The sequence below is a fragment of the Hemitrygon akajei genome, chromosome 20, assembly GCF_048418815.1.
Source record: "Hemitrygon akajei chromosome 20, sHemAka1.3, whole genome shotgun sequence".
Taxonomy (NCBI): domain Eukaryota; kingdom Metazoa; phylum Chordata; class Chondrichthyes; order Myliobatiformes; family Dasyatidae; genus Hemitrygon; species Hemitrygon akajei.
In genome coordinates this window covers 21,634,538-21,651,624 of record NC_133143.1, presented here as the reverse complement: position 1 = coordinate 21,651,624, position 17,087 = coordinate 21,634,538, and the positions used below count along the sequence as shown (strand labels likewise).

The following is a 17,087-nucleotide window of genomic DNA, read 5'->3' as shown; positions in this document are numbered from 1 at the left end:
TGGAAAGAAGGAATTGCTGAAACAACCCAAGATATTACTCATTCTTCTTGTTCTCTGAGATTTCTTTGTCACCTGGTCCTCTAGTGTTGGTCCTCCCAATCAGTTGGTAGGTCATTGTAAAATTATCTTGTGATCAGGTTAGGGTTAAATCAGGGGATGCTGGGCAGTGCGGCACTAAGGGCCCACTCTGCACTGTATCCCAATAAATAAACAAAATGTGAAAACAGCAAAATATTCTCCTTGATACCAACTGGATACCTCTGCTTCTAAAGCCTCCTCATCTTACTTAAGTGTCCTCATCTTAAGTGTCCCTTGACACTTGTAGGGATCATTGTTATTTTAAATATCACTTCGGAAGCTCACAAAACTTAGGCCATGATAACTTACAGCCATGAGCACCATGCAGCAAAGGGCCATCTGATCATAACTGTGCCTCTTTGGCCTTTGTTATCTATGTAAAAGCATGACATAATGAACATAAAAGTAAAATCATCATAGGCAATCTTTATTGACTCAGAATAATTCTTTTCACATTGGCTTTGCAGAATTTGGCAATTCTTAGTTTAAGACTGTGCAAGATCATATTAAAAAGGAACACAAAAATCCATAGACACAAGCAAGCCATTTAGAAATTGATGAATGATTTGTGAAATTGATTCAGCTTGTGTTCACAATTACTTTCTCGACTTGTCTTGTTGTCAAATAATGGCCATCATCTATTTCTACTGCCTCCCCTCTCTGTGCAGAATTAACCATGTTCTCCTGCTCATTTGATGCATTCCTACCATTCACTTCATCATTGCTCTCTTTTCCCTTCAACACCTCCTGCATTTCCTGCTGAATTTCTTTCTGTGCGATAGTTACTTCCTCAACATTTTCCTCCTTTTTCGCAGAGTCAGGTATTGTTGGCTTTCCAGTAGATTGGTCTTTGATTGTCAACACTGAAGAATTAAACTTACTCAGTCTTTCCTTTAGCTTGACTTCTTTCATCTAAAACAAACACCACTTTTTTATGTATTACTATTAATTTTGTTCAATGTTCATTATTAGTTTCACTTGGATTCCAGAAAATACCATCAAAAGCACAATATTTCAATTACTTGGCAGATTTCACAAAAAACACTTCCAGGGAGAGACTTTAATCTGATTGGAGAACATAACACAATTACTTGTGCAAATTCCAAAAGAAACCATGATAAATACACACCCTAAATTTCATAAAAATATTTTTGGTAGAGGAAACTATCCACTGTTAGCATAACTTTGCAAACCTACCCATTCATTAAATTCCAAAATTTGAAACCCCATAATTTTGATTATGCCTTTGGCATATCATGTAAAATGCGAATTTGTTATTCATTTAAGGTAAGGAACATTTAAATGACATTCTCCAAAGCAGAGAACTGACAGGATAAGCAGCATCTTTCTGTGTTGTATTATGTTACAATTCTTCGCTTTTTAGGGAAGTTTCTTTGGTGCAATATTGGTGGAATTCTTCTATCCTGTTTGTCCAGGAATTCAGTCAATCTTATGTCAAATCACAGCAGGAGGCTGGAGAATCCCAAGCCATTATCTATCTATCTATAATGGCTGTTTTCACAGACTAAGCAAAAATAGGGCTGACAAAGAATATGGTATATTTGTATGCTGCTCAATCATCTTTGATTGGTAGTTCAAACTGGGCCTATTATCTTCCCTTTCCTTGCTAGAAGATATATTGCCAATAAATAAGCAGTTGCTAGAGGGCATGAAGCCATGACATAAATTAACTTTGATTGTCATGAGTGTAGCAAACAGCCAAAATAGTCAACAGTGATGCAGTGGATAATGAAGCATCTCTGAATATAATTAAGGTACACATTTGCAAAGGAGGATATGAACATTTAATATTTATCATTGAGTCGTAGAGCCATACAACATGGAAAGCAGGCCCCTTGGCCCAACTCATCCATGAATTCTTATTGCTGGCCTACAACAAAAAAAAGTTGGACAGATATTTCTTTATCTGTGGGTAGAAATTGATATACTCAGTGACAATCTTTTGAACATATACCAATTTAGCAATCAATTAGCTGCAGTATTTAAATAGTCAATTTGTTGTTAAAGATTATTATATATGCAAATTAATTGTTACCTTTCTTCTTTCATCTTCTGCCATCATTTTGTTTTCAATATCCTCTATTGTTACATTATTTTGTTTAATTGTTTCATTCCTTAACTTATCGAGTCTGGATGGAAACTTCTTTAGCATTCCCTCAGTTGACTTCACAACAAGCTAATGTGATAATAAGCAAAATTGTCACCAGGGATGAATTTCAATAGCCTATAAATTATTTGAGAGAAATCAATGTGCTTAGAACATTATTAACCTACAATTATGGAGCAAATATTGCCATCATGGAACAGTTCCTAATTAAAACTTTTTCCTTGTAAAATATACAGTGAAATCAATATGAAAATCCTAGTTTAGATAATGTCATGGTTGGGTCCATGGACTCCGGACTCCAGGTCTTCCAGCTGTCCCTTGTTTTAATCATAGGGCTTAATCATAGGCACTTGATGCTCGTCTTGGGGCTGGGAATATAAGTGGCCCTGGGGTCGCGTGTGGGTGCTGGTTCGTCGTGTCAGTATCCCATCCTCACCTCTGTGGGGTAAGTCAGGTCATCTTTGCTGTTACCCTGTGGGTGGGTCTGTCCCTTCCTGTCCTTGCCTCTGTTGGGTAAGCCAAGCTGTCTTTGCCATTACCCTAAGGCTGGACTGTTCCCTTCCCTTCTCTTTCTTACTGTAGCCCTTGGCTGAAGCCTCGCCTGCATTCTTGCCGTCAAGTTCTACCACTGGAGCAAGACCTTGCTGTGTCTAGATAAGGAACTGTCTTTTGTTGTTTGGAACTGTCCCTTTGTGTCCACGCCTTCGCTAGGTAGGTCTGGCTGTTTGCTGCTACCTAGTGTTGGGAACCGTCTCATCGTGTTCAGCTTTCTGTGTATGAGTCCTGGCCCTACGTCTTGTTCCCAAGGAGGGGTCCTGGCTCTGTGTTCTGCGTTCCTGTCTCCCAAGACCAAGGCTCTGTGTTCCGCGTTCCTGTCTCCCAAGACCAAGGATCTGTGTTCCGCGTTCCTGTCTCCCAAGACCAAGGATCTGTGTTCCGCGTTCCTGTCTCCCAAGACCAAGGCTCTGTGTTCCGCGTTCCTGTCTCCCAAGACCAAGGCTCTGTGTTCCGCGTTCCTGTCTCCCAAGACCAAGGCTCTGTGTTCCGCGTTCCTGTCTCCCAAGACCAAGGATCTGTGTTCCGCGTTCCTGTCTCCCAAGACCAAGGCTCTGTGTTCCGCGTTCCTGTCTCCCAAGACCAAGGATCTGTGTTCCGCGTTCCTGTCTCCCAAGACCAAGGCTCTGTGTTCCGCGTTCCTGTCTCCCAAGACCAAGGCTCTGTGTTCCGCGTTCCTGTCTCCCAAGACCAAGGCTCTGTGTTCTGCGTTCCTGTCTCCCAAGACCAAGGCTCTGTGTTCCGCGTTCCTGTCTCCCAAGACCAAGGCTCTGTGTTCTGCGTTCCTGTCTCCCAAGTCCAAGGCTCTGTGTTCTGCGTTCCTGTCTCCCAAGACCAAGGCTCTGTGTTTTGCGTTCCCGTCTCCCAAGACCAAGGCTCTGTGTTCTGCGTTCCTGTCTCCCAAGTCCAAGTCTGAGCTTCATGTCCTCATCCAGCCCAGGGGTCCTGCGTCCTGCCCCCACGTCCAGTCCTGTTGCCTTGCCACGTCTTGTCCTCGCCTAGATCCGGAGACCGAGCCTGAGTCAAGACCCAGGTTCTGGGTTCCTGTCCAGTCTCTGGCTCAGAGTCCTTGTCCAGGTTCCAAGTTCCTAGTCCCAGTTCCTAGTTCCTCGTCCAGATCCCGCTTTCCTAGTCTAGTCCTATCTCAGGCCGTCTCCTAGTCTCGTCCAGGGCCTGTGTCTTGTCCAGCGTCGTTTTTTCCCCACTTCCCATGCTTTCTTGACACACCTAGTCCTGTCCCTAGTACTTCAGTGTCTGTGTCTTGCATTTGGGTTTGCTCTCAATGCCCACCTTATGACAGATCAGGGGTACACATTCTTAAGCACTGCTGTTATCATTTGGGACAAATGGCCAACTATTTTAGTGTTAGAGCATTTCTCAACTTGAAATAAGTCTGTCAGCTAATGAACTTCAGACAATTCCATCAGGAATCAGCAGACATTTTGTATACGATAGGACATAAACCCATGTTATGTTATTCCTCCCCTAGCCTTGTGGCGCATCGGGTAGCAAACTTGCTGCTTCTTTAGCATTTTGTCTGTTTTTCACAAGGCTGAGTTGCTAGCTCGAATCTCAACCCAGTATGGATGGAAGGCACTCAAGGAGCTGGCTAGATTCAAACCCAGGACCACTCACCTTGAAACACACATAGAATGCTGGAGGAACTCAGCAGGCCAGGCAGCGTCCATGGGAAAAAGTACAGTTGACGTTTCTGGCCAAAACCCTTCAGCAGGATTGGAGAAAAAAAAGCTGAGGTGTAGATTTGAAAGGTGGGGGGAAGGGAGAGAGAAACGCCAGGCGACAGGTGGAACCTGGAGGGGGAGTGATGAAGCAAAGTGCTGAGAAGTTGATTGGTGAAAAAGGCAGAAGGCCATGAAAGAAAGAATAAAAGGGAAGGGAGGAGCACCAGAGGGAGGCATTCGGTGGACAAGGAGATAACATGAGAGAGGGACAAGGGGATGGGGAAATGGTGAAGGGGAGGTGTTGAGCAGGCATTACTAGAAGTTTGATAAATCGATGTTCATGCCATCTGTTTGCCATAAGGTGTTGTTCCTCCAACCTAAGTGTGACCTTATCCCAAGAGTGGAGGAGGCCATGGATGGTCAGATTGGAATGGGATTGGGATGGAATTAAAATGGGTGGCTACTGGGAGATTCCGCTTGTTCTGGCAGATGGAGTGTAGATGCTCAGTGAAGTGGTCTTCCAATCTACGTTGGGTCTCACTGATATACAAGAGGCCACACCAGGAGCACTGAACACAGTATATGACCCCAACAGACTCACAGGTGAAGTGTTGCCTCACCTGGAAGGACAGTTTGGAGCCCTGAATGGTAGTGAGGGAGGAGGTGTAGGGGCAGGTGAAGCACTTATTCTTTTTGCAAGGATAAGTGGCAGGAGGGAAATCAGTGAGGAGGGACAAAAGGACAAGGGAGTGGCGTAGGGAGTGATCCTTGCAGAAAGCAGAAAGTGGGGGGAGGGAAAGATGTGTTTGGTGATGGGATCCAGTTGGAGGTGGTGGAAGTTTTGGAGAATTATGTGCTGGACATGGAGACTGGTGGGGTGGTAAGTGAGGACAAGGGGAACCCTATCCCTGGTAGCGTGGCGGGAGGATGGGGTAAGAGCAGACAATATGTTCATCAATGGCCTCCTCCACTCTTGGGATAAGGCCACATTTAGGTTGGAGGAACAACACCTTATGTTCCGTTTGGGTAGCCTCCAACCTGATGGCACGAACATTTACCCTCTCTCATGTTACCTCCATGCCTGCCCATCACTTCCCTCTGGTACTCCTCCCACCCCCTTTCTTCTTTCTTCCATGGCCTTCTGTCTCTTTCACCAATCAACTTCCCGGCTCTTTGCTTCATCCCTCCCCCTCCAAGTTTCACCTACCGCCTGGCGTTTCTCTCTCTCCTCCCCCCTCTCTCAAATCTACTCCTCAGCTTTTTTTCTCCAGTCTTGCTGAAGGGTTTCTGCCCTAAACGTTAACTTTTCCATAGATGCTGCCTCCAGCATTTTGTGTGTGTTGCTCAGATTTCCAGCATCGAAATCTGGTGCTGATGCCAGCATAAATCTAAAGTCAATCACAATGTGTAGAGGCTTCAAATACTAAAAACTAAGGTGGTGGAACTGGTGGATATTATATTAAATGAAAATCAGGAAGGAAGGAAATTGTCAGAAATTCGATAAATCCAGGGGACAGACAGGAGAGCAACATATAGTCTTCCCACCAGATAGAGTAGGCAAATTAAAAACTGGCATAAATCTTATGTGTCATGTATATCTACAAAAAAATGGCAAGGTACAATATGAATTGCTGTATTTAGGCTTCCTCAGAGCAATTAAAGAACAAGTCAACACAAGGACAGTCCAGAAACTGCCAATTCAGTAAAGGAATTAGGACAGGGTGCTCCTTGAAGGGTTAGGAAACATTTGTGAGACAGAAAATGAAAAAAAATATTTTAGTGGGCAACTTCAAATGCCAAAACTCTAAGCATTTTTGAATGTTAGTTAATATATCAACATTTTGCCACAGAAACATTCACTTGGATAGGAGATGGAAAAGTGATCATGGATTGGTCATGTGTAACACAAGCAGGGAACCCCAGAAATATTCAAAATCAAAATTTTGGTATGTAACTTTAAAAAGCTAAGCTCAAAGTGTGATGGGGGATGGGGGGGACAACCAATCAAGATCACTTTATTACAATTGCTTTTCTCTTGCTCCATTTTATATATTATAAAAAACTTTGCATTAATATGATTTAACACTGACACATAAAATAATAAAAACTTCCATGATTCCACATGCAGTAGATAGAAATTAACATGTACCAGAGGACTGTGAGCTTCCTGCCATTCTTCATTCTGAGTCCGATTTAAGATCCCTTGAACTAAAAGTTCTTGCAGAATTTCAACAGATCTTGGTCTCTCCCTGATTTCATTTATTGGTCCATTTTTCTTCAGCAAGCTGCTTGCAGTAAGTGCTAAATCTGGTAAAGAAACAAGGAAATAAGTACAATTAGTGCTCAGCTTAGTTAAGATTGGCAGGTGGAGTATAATACACTCATTATTCATTTGCGTGTACCAGCATATTTGGAATGGCAACTGAAACTGGATTATAGCAGCATAAATTTGCTAAAGGCACAGGTTGTGTAAGATCAATTGTAAAGGCTTCTACAGTTGATGAACCACATTTCATTTCCTGGATAATCACTGGAACATGTCTACATGAATTAATTGGACATTATAAAACATTTCATTGACCCAGACACTGTAAATATTATGTAATAAGTTTTGGTTTAGTTATTTCACTGGTTACTTACTAAAGCCATCCTTTCTCCTTACAAAATATGATGGATGGTGGTGCTCTGTTGTGTGAAGGTGCTTGAAATTGTTTAGGTGAATTTGTCTTGGACAAATGATTTAAATTGTGATACTTATCAAATTAAACTAAACTTGCTTGTTCTAAACACTTCAGAAACTGTACACATATCTAATGAAACACAAGTGAATCTGCAGATGCTGGAAATAAATAAAAAACACAAAATGCTGGCAGAACTCGGCAGGCCAGCATTTTGTGTTTTTTATTTTTTCACATATCTAATGAGTTCATTCTAAACAGGTGAGGTTCCTGATGACAAAATACAAAAGATTAAACATAGAAACGTAGAAAACCTACAGCACAATACAGGCTCTTCTGCCCACAAAGTTGTGCCGAACATGTCCCTACCTTAGAAATTACTAGGCTTACCTATAGCTCTCTACTTTACTAAGCTCCATGTACCTATCTAAAAACCTCTTAAAAGACCCTATCGTGTCTGCCTCATTGCCAGCAGCCCATTCCACGCACTCACCACTGAGTAAAAAACTTACCCCTGACATCTCCTCTGTACCTACACCCCAGCACCATAAACCTCTGTCCTCTTGTGGCAACCAATTCAGCCCTGGGAAAAAGCCTCCGACTATCCACACGACTAATGCCTCTCATCATCTTGTACACCTCTATCAGGTCACCTCTCATTCTCCTTCGCTCCAAGGAGAAAAGGCCGAGTTCACTCAACCTATTCTCATAAGGCATGCTCCCCAATCCAGGCAACATCCTTGTAAATCTCCTCTGCACCCTTTCTATGGCTTCCACATTCTTCCTGTAGTGAGGCAACCAGAACTGAGCACAGTACTCTAAGTGGGGTCTGACCAAGGTCCTATATAACTGCAACATTACCTCTCAGATCCTAAATTCAATTCCACAATTGATGAAGGACAATACACTGTATGCCTTCTTAACCACAGATTCAACCTGCGTAGCTGCTTTGAGCGTCCTATGGACTCGGACCCCAAGATCCCTCTGCCAAGTGTCTTGCCATTAATACTATATTCTGCCATCATATTTGACCTACCAAAATGAATCACTTCACAATTATCTGGGTTGAACTCCATCTGCCACTTCTCAGCCCAGTTTTCCACCCTATCAATATCCCACTGTAACTTCTGACAGCCCACCACATTATCCACAACACCTTCAACCTTTGTGTCATTGGCAAACTTACTAATCCATCCCTCCACTTCCTCATCTAGGTCATTTATAAAAATCATGAAGAGTAAGGGTCCCAGAACAGATCCCTGAGGCACTCCACTGGTGACTGACCTCCATGCAGAATATGACCTATCTACAACCACTCTGTGAGAAAACCAATTCTGGATCCACAAAGCAATGTCCCCTTGGAAATCATGCCTCCTTACTTTCTCAAACCTTGAATGGGGTACCTTATCAAATGCCTTGCTGAAATCCATATACACTACATCTACTGCTCTTCCTTCATCAATGTGTTTAGTCACATCCTCAAAAAATTCAATCAGGCTCGTAAGGCATGACCTGCCTTTGACAAAGCCATGCTGACTATTCCTAATCATATTATACCTCTCCAAATGTTCATAAATCCTGCCTCTCAGGATCTTCTCCATCAACTTACTAACCACTGAGGTAAGACTCACTAGTCTATAATTCCTGGGCTATCTCTACTCCCTTTCTTGAATAAAGGAACAACATCTGCAACCCTGAGGCACGCCACTTATTCAGTTTAGTAGGAAGTGTTCTTCACCAGTTAGAGATCATTTTGAGGAGCTGGGGCATGGTAGTGGGAGAATGACGGGGTGTCAGAAATGAAAATAACGTAGATAATGTTTTTTTTTTACATCTTGTATGTCTTTAGGGGTATTTTGTCCAAAGCTCTTTTACTCCTCAGTAATGATAGTATTCCATAAAATATAAACAACAACCACAGAATTGTGGAGAGGTTGCAGCACAGGAGACCACATGGCTTGTTCAATGTGTGATCAATTCAGTTAATCCCACTCCTCTGCTTTCCTATACATGAACAAATCCTTTTCTTTCAGGTACTTAACTAACATTTTTTTTCATGATTTTCAACTGTTTAATCAAAGACTTTTGGAATCACTCAGTAATGAATACTGTAGCTATACGAGACAAAATAAAATAACATCTATCTTAATAAACCTGCATTTTACACACACAGTATTGCTCTGTACCTCCAATATAAATACTGAAAGATGTCAAAGTTCCACAATCCAACATATCTTTTGCCATCTGAAGTGGGAAAAGAGTCACTGGAAAATATTTTCAACCTGACTCTTGGCATTGTGGATCACCTATTGTGTAAATATATTCTGGTCAACAATTTGTTCCTTGCTTGAGAAACTGTTTTAATGCAAAAAAAAGTTATTATGATATTCCAACCTTCCTATCATTAGAGATGAATACAATTCTGAAACTCAGCATGTATGTCTGTAGGTACCAAATCACTTAATATCTTAAATGTTTAATGCATGAGAAAAATGAATATCTACTTTGGGCAGGATTACAATTTGAATTTACACTTCAGTTGTATGCATCTGTAGTTAGTTGCCTTCCAGAATACTATGTTCAGTTTTGGGGGGCACTGCATCTCAACCAGAAATAGAAACAAAGAAAATCTGCAGCACAATACAGACCCTTCAGCCCACAATGCTGTGCTGTACATGTACTTACTTTAGAAATTACCTCGGGTTACCCATAGCCCTCTATTTTTCTAAGCTCCATGTACCTATATTACTAGAAATACTGTGATTGCAGTGGGTGCAGCTCAGGTTCACCTGAATGACACTGGGGCTTAAAGGGTTAAATATGTCAAATTGCATAAATTTGGCTTGCATTCCTCTAAGGTGTTAGGAGTACAATTATGGAATCATCGGGTCTTTACAGCACAGATGGGGATATTCATTCAGCTCATCAAATACCTGCAGGCTTTTGGCCAAGATGAAATACAGTCCCAATCCTTTCCCTTTCTCAGCGCCTTTGCACTGTAATTTTTTTCTTCAAGAGTTCTTCAAGTACATGCCCAGCACAGCGTTGTTTCTAAGTTTTTATTTAATTCTTCCTTCACATTCATAGATGAACCTGCTTCTACCATCTTTACGAATTTCAGATCAAGATTACTCGCTACATTAGATAAATTTAGTTTCCTCTGATTTTTTATTATCATTTCTTGTTTTTCTGTCTGGACCATCCATGATTATGAACATTTCTATCAGCTTTCCTCTCAAAAAATCAACTCCAGCTTTCCCAATCCACCATTGTCACTGGAAACACTCATCTCTGGGCACATTAGAGTTATTCTTCTCTCCACTGTCTCCTACAGTTTGATGCCTAGAAATAGACATAGCACTCTACTTGTGCAAAATTCCTAATTGCTTATGCATGTTCTACATTTATTTTTAAAACACAGAATCCTTTAGTCATTCTGAGCCTCCCAGCCACCTTCAAAGATTTGCTCACCAGGTTTCTGCATCCCTACTTTAGCTTTCCATCCTTCAAATTTCATTGCCTCCCCTCACCTTTTATGACCAAAATGTGCCCATTCCTATACCTCTGCATAAAATTTCATCTGTCACGTGCCCAACCATTCTAGTAACCTGCCTTTATCCCTTTAAATTCTGTTACCATCCTTACACTTCTCCGTATGTCACTTCTCTATGTTACTTGTAAATGATGAAACTATCCCCTATACATCCAAGTCCAAATGATTATCATATATTATATATAAACAAGTGCAGTGGTCCTTGTACCAATTGCTGAGGCACACCATTATATAGATTTCTCCAGTCCAAACAAATGTTCATCACTCATCTCTATTTCCTGCTGCCAAGCCAACTTTATATACTTCCTGCCACAACCCTTCATACTATAATTTCAATTTCATACTGTAATTGGAGGACCACTTGTTGAGCAACTCCGCATCATCCACCACAAGTGGGACTTCCCAGTGACAAAACAAAACATTTAAATTCCGATTCCTGTTCCTATTCCAACATGTCAATCCATGGCCTCCTCTTGTGCCAAGATGAGGCCACCCTTGGGGTGGAGGAGCAACACCTTATAATCTGTTCGTGTAGCCTCCAACCTGACGGCATGAATATTGATTTCTCCTTCTGGTGAACAAAATTCCCTCACCCCTCCCCTATTTCCCACACTGACCTTTTACTTCTTACCTGCCTATTACTTTCTCCTGGGTCCCCTCCTCCTTCCCTCTGCTAGTGTCCACTCTACTCCCCTATCAGATTCCTTCTTCTCCAGCCCTTGAACTTTTCAACCCACCTGGCTTCACCTATCACCTTCCAGCTAGCCTCTTTCCCCTCCCCCATCCCCACCTTTTATTCAGGCATCTCCCCCTTCCCTCTCAGTCCTGAAGAAAGGTCTCGGCCCAAAATGTTGACTGTTTATTGACTTCCATTTATGCTGCCTGACCTGCTGAGTTCCTCCAGCATTTTGTGTGTTGCTCTGGATTTCCAGCATCTGCAGATTTTCTTGTGTTTATCATTTTATCAGTCTCTTTTTAGAAATTCACCTACAGAATATCAAATGCATTGTCCTCATCATAACACCCAATTACTATTGATTCACATTTTTTCTTTATTAATCCACACTTGTCCTAGTTACTGTTAATTTTGCCCTAGATCATCACTTCTGAGAGCCCAAAGAGTTAGACCTTGCATTCTCACCTAAACAACTTCTGCATTTTGCCCCATATATTCATTTACTCTCCATTTTGTGAAATAAAAAAGAACATTAAATAAATATACTTTGTGATGCTAACTAACATCAATGGGCAAGCAAAATAAGCTGTATATTCAAATTAATCTCAATACTTACCTTTAGCTATCTTTTGGCAGGCCACTAAGTCAATCTAACTAAGAAGGTGCTTTTCAGTAATCTGATCTGTCAATAGCCGACCTTACTAATTGTGAGCATCTTTCCAGTAGATTCTTGCCTGAACTATTTTTAGCATGAAAATCCCAGTAGAATAAAAGAATTATTTAACTGATGACACAAGTATCCCGCAATGTGTTTCAACTAACATATGCAGTTTAAAGGGTGAAGAGGATTGGCCTGTCTCAGCTATTTACAAACAAATGTCTACTCTGCAGGAGTATTTAACATGGTAAATGCTTCCATTTACTATGTTATAATGAGACAACAACATACCATCATTAAATCCATTCCACAGTATTGTCCCGTTTGCTTTCCTTAAAGGTGGCAAGGAGTGTTGTATTGCTCTGGGCAATGCAACTGATCCATTCTCCAACACTTTGGATCTAGGTAGATCATCAATTATATTTAAATTGTTGCTTTTCCAATTGTCCTTTATCTAAAAAGGAAAAAAATCAATTAATATACTTGTTATTGAAGTATCAGACTTCAAACTGATGTTATTCTATTGAGCACTGTCAACACCTATGCTGAACGTACTCAGTTATAGCCAATTTCAATAGTCAAAGTAAAATTTATTATCAGAATACATACATGTCACCACATACAACCCTGAGATTATTATTCTGCAAATCTATAGAATCTATAGCACAGTAACAGTAAACAGAATCTGTAAACTGTAAACATCAGGAACTGTAAACTGGAGCTAATTGTGCAAATACAGATAATAAATAAATAGCAATAAATAACAAGCATGAAATAACAAGATAAAAGAGTCCTTAAGTGAGTGTAGATATCCCCTTTTGGTTCAAGAGCCTGATGGTTGAGGGTAGTAACTGCTCTTGAACCAGGTGCTGCAAGTCCTGAGGTACCTGCCACTGATGTCAGGCTAACTGGTCTATAATTCCCTGTTTTCTCTCTCCCTCCTTTCTTAAAAAGTGAGATAACATTAACTACCCTCCAATCCTCAGGAACTGATCCTGAATCTATAGAACATTGGAAAATGATTACCAATGTGTCCACAATTTCTAGAGCCACCTCCTTAAGTACCCTGGGATGCAGACTATCAGGCCCTGGGGATTTATCAGCCTTCAGTCCCTGGTGATTCAGTTTCCTGGTGATAAGAAACCATACATGCTGATTGTAAGGATGGGGTGGAGAATTTTTACACCCATTCCCCTTTACTGACATAAACACATTATGACATCATGGCAATTTATTTCTCAGTACAGGTAGGTGTGTGTGTGTGTGTGTGTGTGTGTGTGTGTGTGTGTGTGTGTGTGTGTGTGTGTGTGTGTGTGTGTGTGTGTGTGTGTGTGTGTGTGTGTGTGTGTGTGTGTGTGTGTGTGTGTGTGTGTGTGTGTGTGTGTGTGTGTGTGGTGTGAGAGAGAGAGATTGAAAAATAGTTTTTAAGAATAAAGAAAATCTGGACCTTTGCTGCCTGGGGTTCTAATATGCCACTGTGAGTTTCTCAAGAACATTTACACTATCTGCAAGTACGGTTTCCCAGAGCAGTGGGTAAAATGCCACTGGGCCACTATATACATCAGATTACTCAGTTTGAGTATATTAAAACAGTGGAAGCATTCAGTGTTGGAAATTAAATTAAACCCGTAGTTTCTCTAATATTCTCATGCTCGGCTGGTTGAGCTTCCAACCACACCCACCTCACACACATCTCACCTGCCTGTTAGGTAATGTAACTGTGAGCCACCATCTCCAGCAATTACTGCTGCTAATGCTGTCAGAGGGAAAAGCACAGAAAAAATGAGAAGATCAGAAAGTTCAATTTATATCAAAGTATATATGTGTTGCCACATACTACCTTGAGATTTATTTTCTTGGTGGCACTTGCAAGAAAAAAGAAATACAATAGAATTTTACAATAAAAACTATGTATAAAAACAACAGACACAAAATGCTGTAACTCAGCAGGCCAGGCAGCATTATAGAAAAGAGTTTGACATTTTGGGCCAAGACTCTTCATCAGGACTGGAGAAAAAAAATGAGGAGTCAGAGTAAGAAAGTGGGAGGAGGGGAGGGAGAACCACCAGGTGATGGGTGAAACCAGGAGGGGGAGGAGGGGTGAAATAAAGAGCTAGGAAATTGACTGGTGGAAAAGATACAGGGCTGGAGAAGGCAGAATCTAATAGGAGAGGACAAAAGGCCATGGAAGAAAGACAAGGGGGAGGAGGACCAGATGGAGGTATGGACAGGCAAGAAGATATGATGAGAGTGGGAAATGGGGATGGGGAATGATGAAGGAGTGAGTGGGGGGGCCATTACCGGAAGCTTGAGAAATTGAGGCTACTCAGACGGAGTATGAAGTGTCGCTCCTCCAGCCTGAGTGTGGCGTCATCGTGACAGTAGAGGAAGCTATGGACCGATATGTCAGAATGGGAGTGGGAAGTGGAATTAAAATAGGTGACCACTGGGAGATCCTGCTTCTTCTGGCGGACAGAGTGTAGGTGCTCAGCGAAGCGGTCTCCTAATCTACGTCAGGTCTTACCAATATACAAGAGGCCACACCGGGAGCACTGGATACAGTAGATGACCCCCAACAGATTCACAGGTGAAGTGTCACCTCACCTAGAAGGACGGTGTGGGGCCCTGACTGGTGGTGAGGGAGGAGGTGTTGGGGCAGGTGTAGCGCTTGTTCTGCTTGCAAGGATAAGTGCCAGGAGGGAGATCAGTGAGGAGAGACAAACGGACAAGGGAGTCGTGTAGAGAGCAATCGTGTGGAAAGCAGGAAGTGAGGGTGGGGGGAGCAGGGAAAAATGTGCTTGGTGGTGGAGACGACGGAAGTTAAGGAGAATTACGTGCTGGATGTCAAAACAAAAACAAAGACTGACAAACAACCAATAAACAAAAGGAGACAAGTTGTGCAAATAAAAATAATACTGAGATCAGGAATTATAAAGATCTCTTGAAAGTGAGTCTGTAGTTTGTAGAATCAGTTCAGAAGAGCGATGATTGAAGTAATCCATGACGGTTCAAGAATCTGATTGTTATAGGATAATAACTGTTCCAGAAATTGGTTATGTGGGTTCTAAGGCTTCTGTACTTCCTGCCTGATGTAGAGAGAAGAGGGCATGGCCTGAATGCTGGAGGTCTTTGACAATTAATGCTGCATGGTGGGGAGGGCTTTACCTGTCATGGGCCACTATGAGGTAACTTCTACTGGGACTATGAGATAACTCTGATCTCTATTCTCTAACAATGAAGGTATTAACATAGCAGTGACTGCACCCTCATTTGTCTTAATAGGTATCCCCTCATCACACTCACAAAGGCCACTATGGTAAATGCATCTTCTCTTTGCTATCTGCCAATGAGTGAAGTAAGACAAGTTTTATTGTAATGGACCATTACACTTCAAATTCCCAAATCCTCGCTCAATCAGAGCATTATTTGTCCTTAGTCATACTGATTTTATCATTATTTTGTGAACATCTTGTAACTCCATACTAATGCCAGTCCAAGAACACCATTATTAAAATTACTGCCAGATTGCAAGGAACAGGTTTATTTTTACCTTAACTTGTGGTAGATAACAAATGTGATCTTCCTTGTGTGTTACACAAACCTGTGGGATATCAGTTGTAAATGGATATTGCCTGGCATTTTTGGGGTGAATGTTACTTGCTACTTATCAGTCCAAACCTAAACGTTGTCTTTTTGTATGTAGAATGAGGCTATCCTTTGAGCATTTAGGGATAGCAAACATTCTCAGCTTTTTGCTCAGTGAAATCAAAACATTATCAATTTGTCTCTTATGGTGGACCCAGGAAGACATTTCCAATGTCTCCTACTCTTTCTTTTCCCTTCCTTCTCTTCCCCTTCTCCTGTTTCACAACCTTCTTACGCTAATTACTATAGAGTTGGAAACTGTCAATTTAACCACTCTGTTAGCATAGCCACTTTAAAACTGAAACATCCAGAATAGTAACTGAAGCAAATGAAATGACTATGACAATTATTGGGAAAAATCTGCAAAATTCTGGTTAAAATAAATTGAAGTTTAAATAACCCGACATGAAAAATTTATCAACTACACACATCCATTTACACTTCACACATGCCACCCTACTGAGCATACCCAGTCATAAAAACTGTGTGTGTACAGTGGTGACACAACTATTGAAGAGTACAGGAATATTAGTTTGTATGCTTTTGTGCACACTTCAGTTATCCACCAATGCAAGGCAACTGACTGGACTTAAGGCGTCAAGAACGCAAGAAAATCTGCAGATGCTGGAGATCCAAAACAACATACACAAAATGCTGGTGGAACTCAGGGTGGGGAGAAGTCAGAGTAAGCATGTGGGGGAAGAGGAGAAAGAAGTCCTTTCTAGTCCTAATGAAGGGTCTCTGTCCAAAACGTTGACTGTTGGCTCTTTTTCATAGATGCTGCCTGGCCTGCTGAGTTTCTCCAGCATTTTGTGTGTGTTGATTTGAAGCTTCAGGCTTGTTTCAATGTAAATCTGATAGATTATGTCATCTGAAGATGTTAGCCTGGAAATTATTACAACTTGACCAACTGTTAGATAGCCCTTGTTTCTGGGTGAGAAAGTAGTGACTTCAAGACCTATTCCAGTGGCGTGACTATAAAAACACAGTGCAATAGTGAGATAATGCAACTGTGCCTTTTGGATGAGATATATAACCAAGGATGTAGCAAATCAGGCAGATAAAAGACATCCAGGGAGTTCTTAAATATCTTAGCCACAGCTCATGCACAATTGGAGTTCATACTGTCTACATTATGACAATGACTGCACTCAAAAAACATTTCATTGGCAGTAATATGCATGAGTCATGCATATAGGGTTTAATCATTGCTTTGTTAGATAGAGATTCCTGTCTGACTGATGTGATTGAATGTTGCACAGTAATAAGGCATATTGACGAGAACAGTGCAGTTGATGGACTTCAGTAAGGTCTTTGACTAGGGAAGACTGTTTAAAGTTTAAGAGGCCCCAGGATCCATGAAAAGTAGGCAAATTTGATCTAAGATTGGCCTAATACTAGGAGTCTTATGTGATATTTTAGCAAATAGAAGTC

The 17,087-nt window shown here is 41.4% G+C and overlaps 1 protein-coding gene across 1 annotated transcript in view; it reads right to left on the bottom strand.

Moving 5' to 3' along the window:
• Positions 1-518: 518 nt before the first annotated feature.
• Positions 519-17,087, bottom strand: part of stmnd1 (stathmin domain containing 1) — a 28,789-nt gene continuing 12,220 nt past the window's right edge. Inside the window, exons 3-6 of the mRNA XM_073024683.1 lie at positions 12,300-12,462; positions 6,593-6,750; positions 2,135-2,275; positions 519-990 (exon numbers count right to left, since the gene is read on the bottom strand). Coding sequence (XP_072880784.1) covers positions 658-990; positions 2,135-2,275; positions 6,593-6,750; positions 12,300-12,462 — 795 coding nt within the window. The 3' untranslated portion in view covers positions 519-657. The remainder of the gene's footprint in view (positions 991-2,134; positions 2,276-6,592; positions 6,751-12,299; positions 12,463-17,087) is intronic.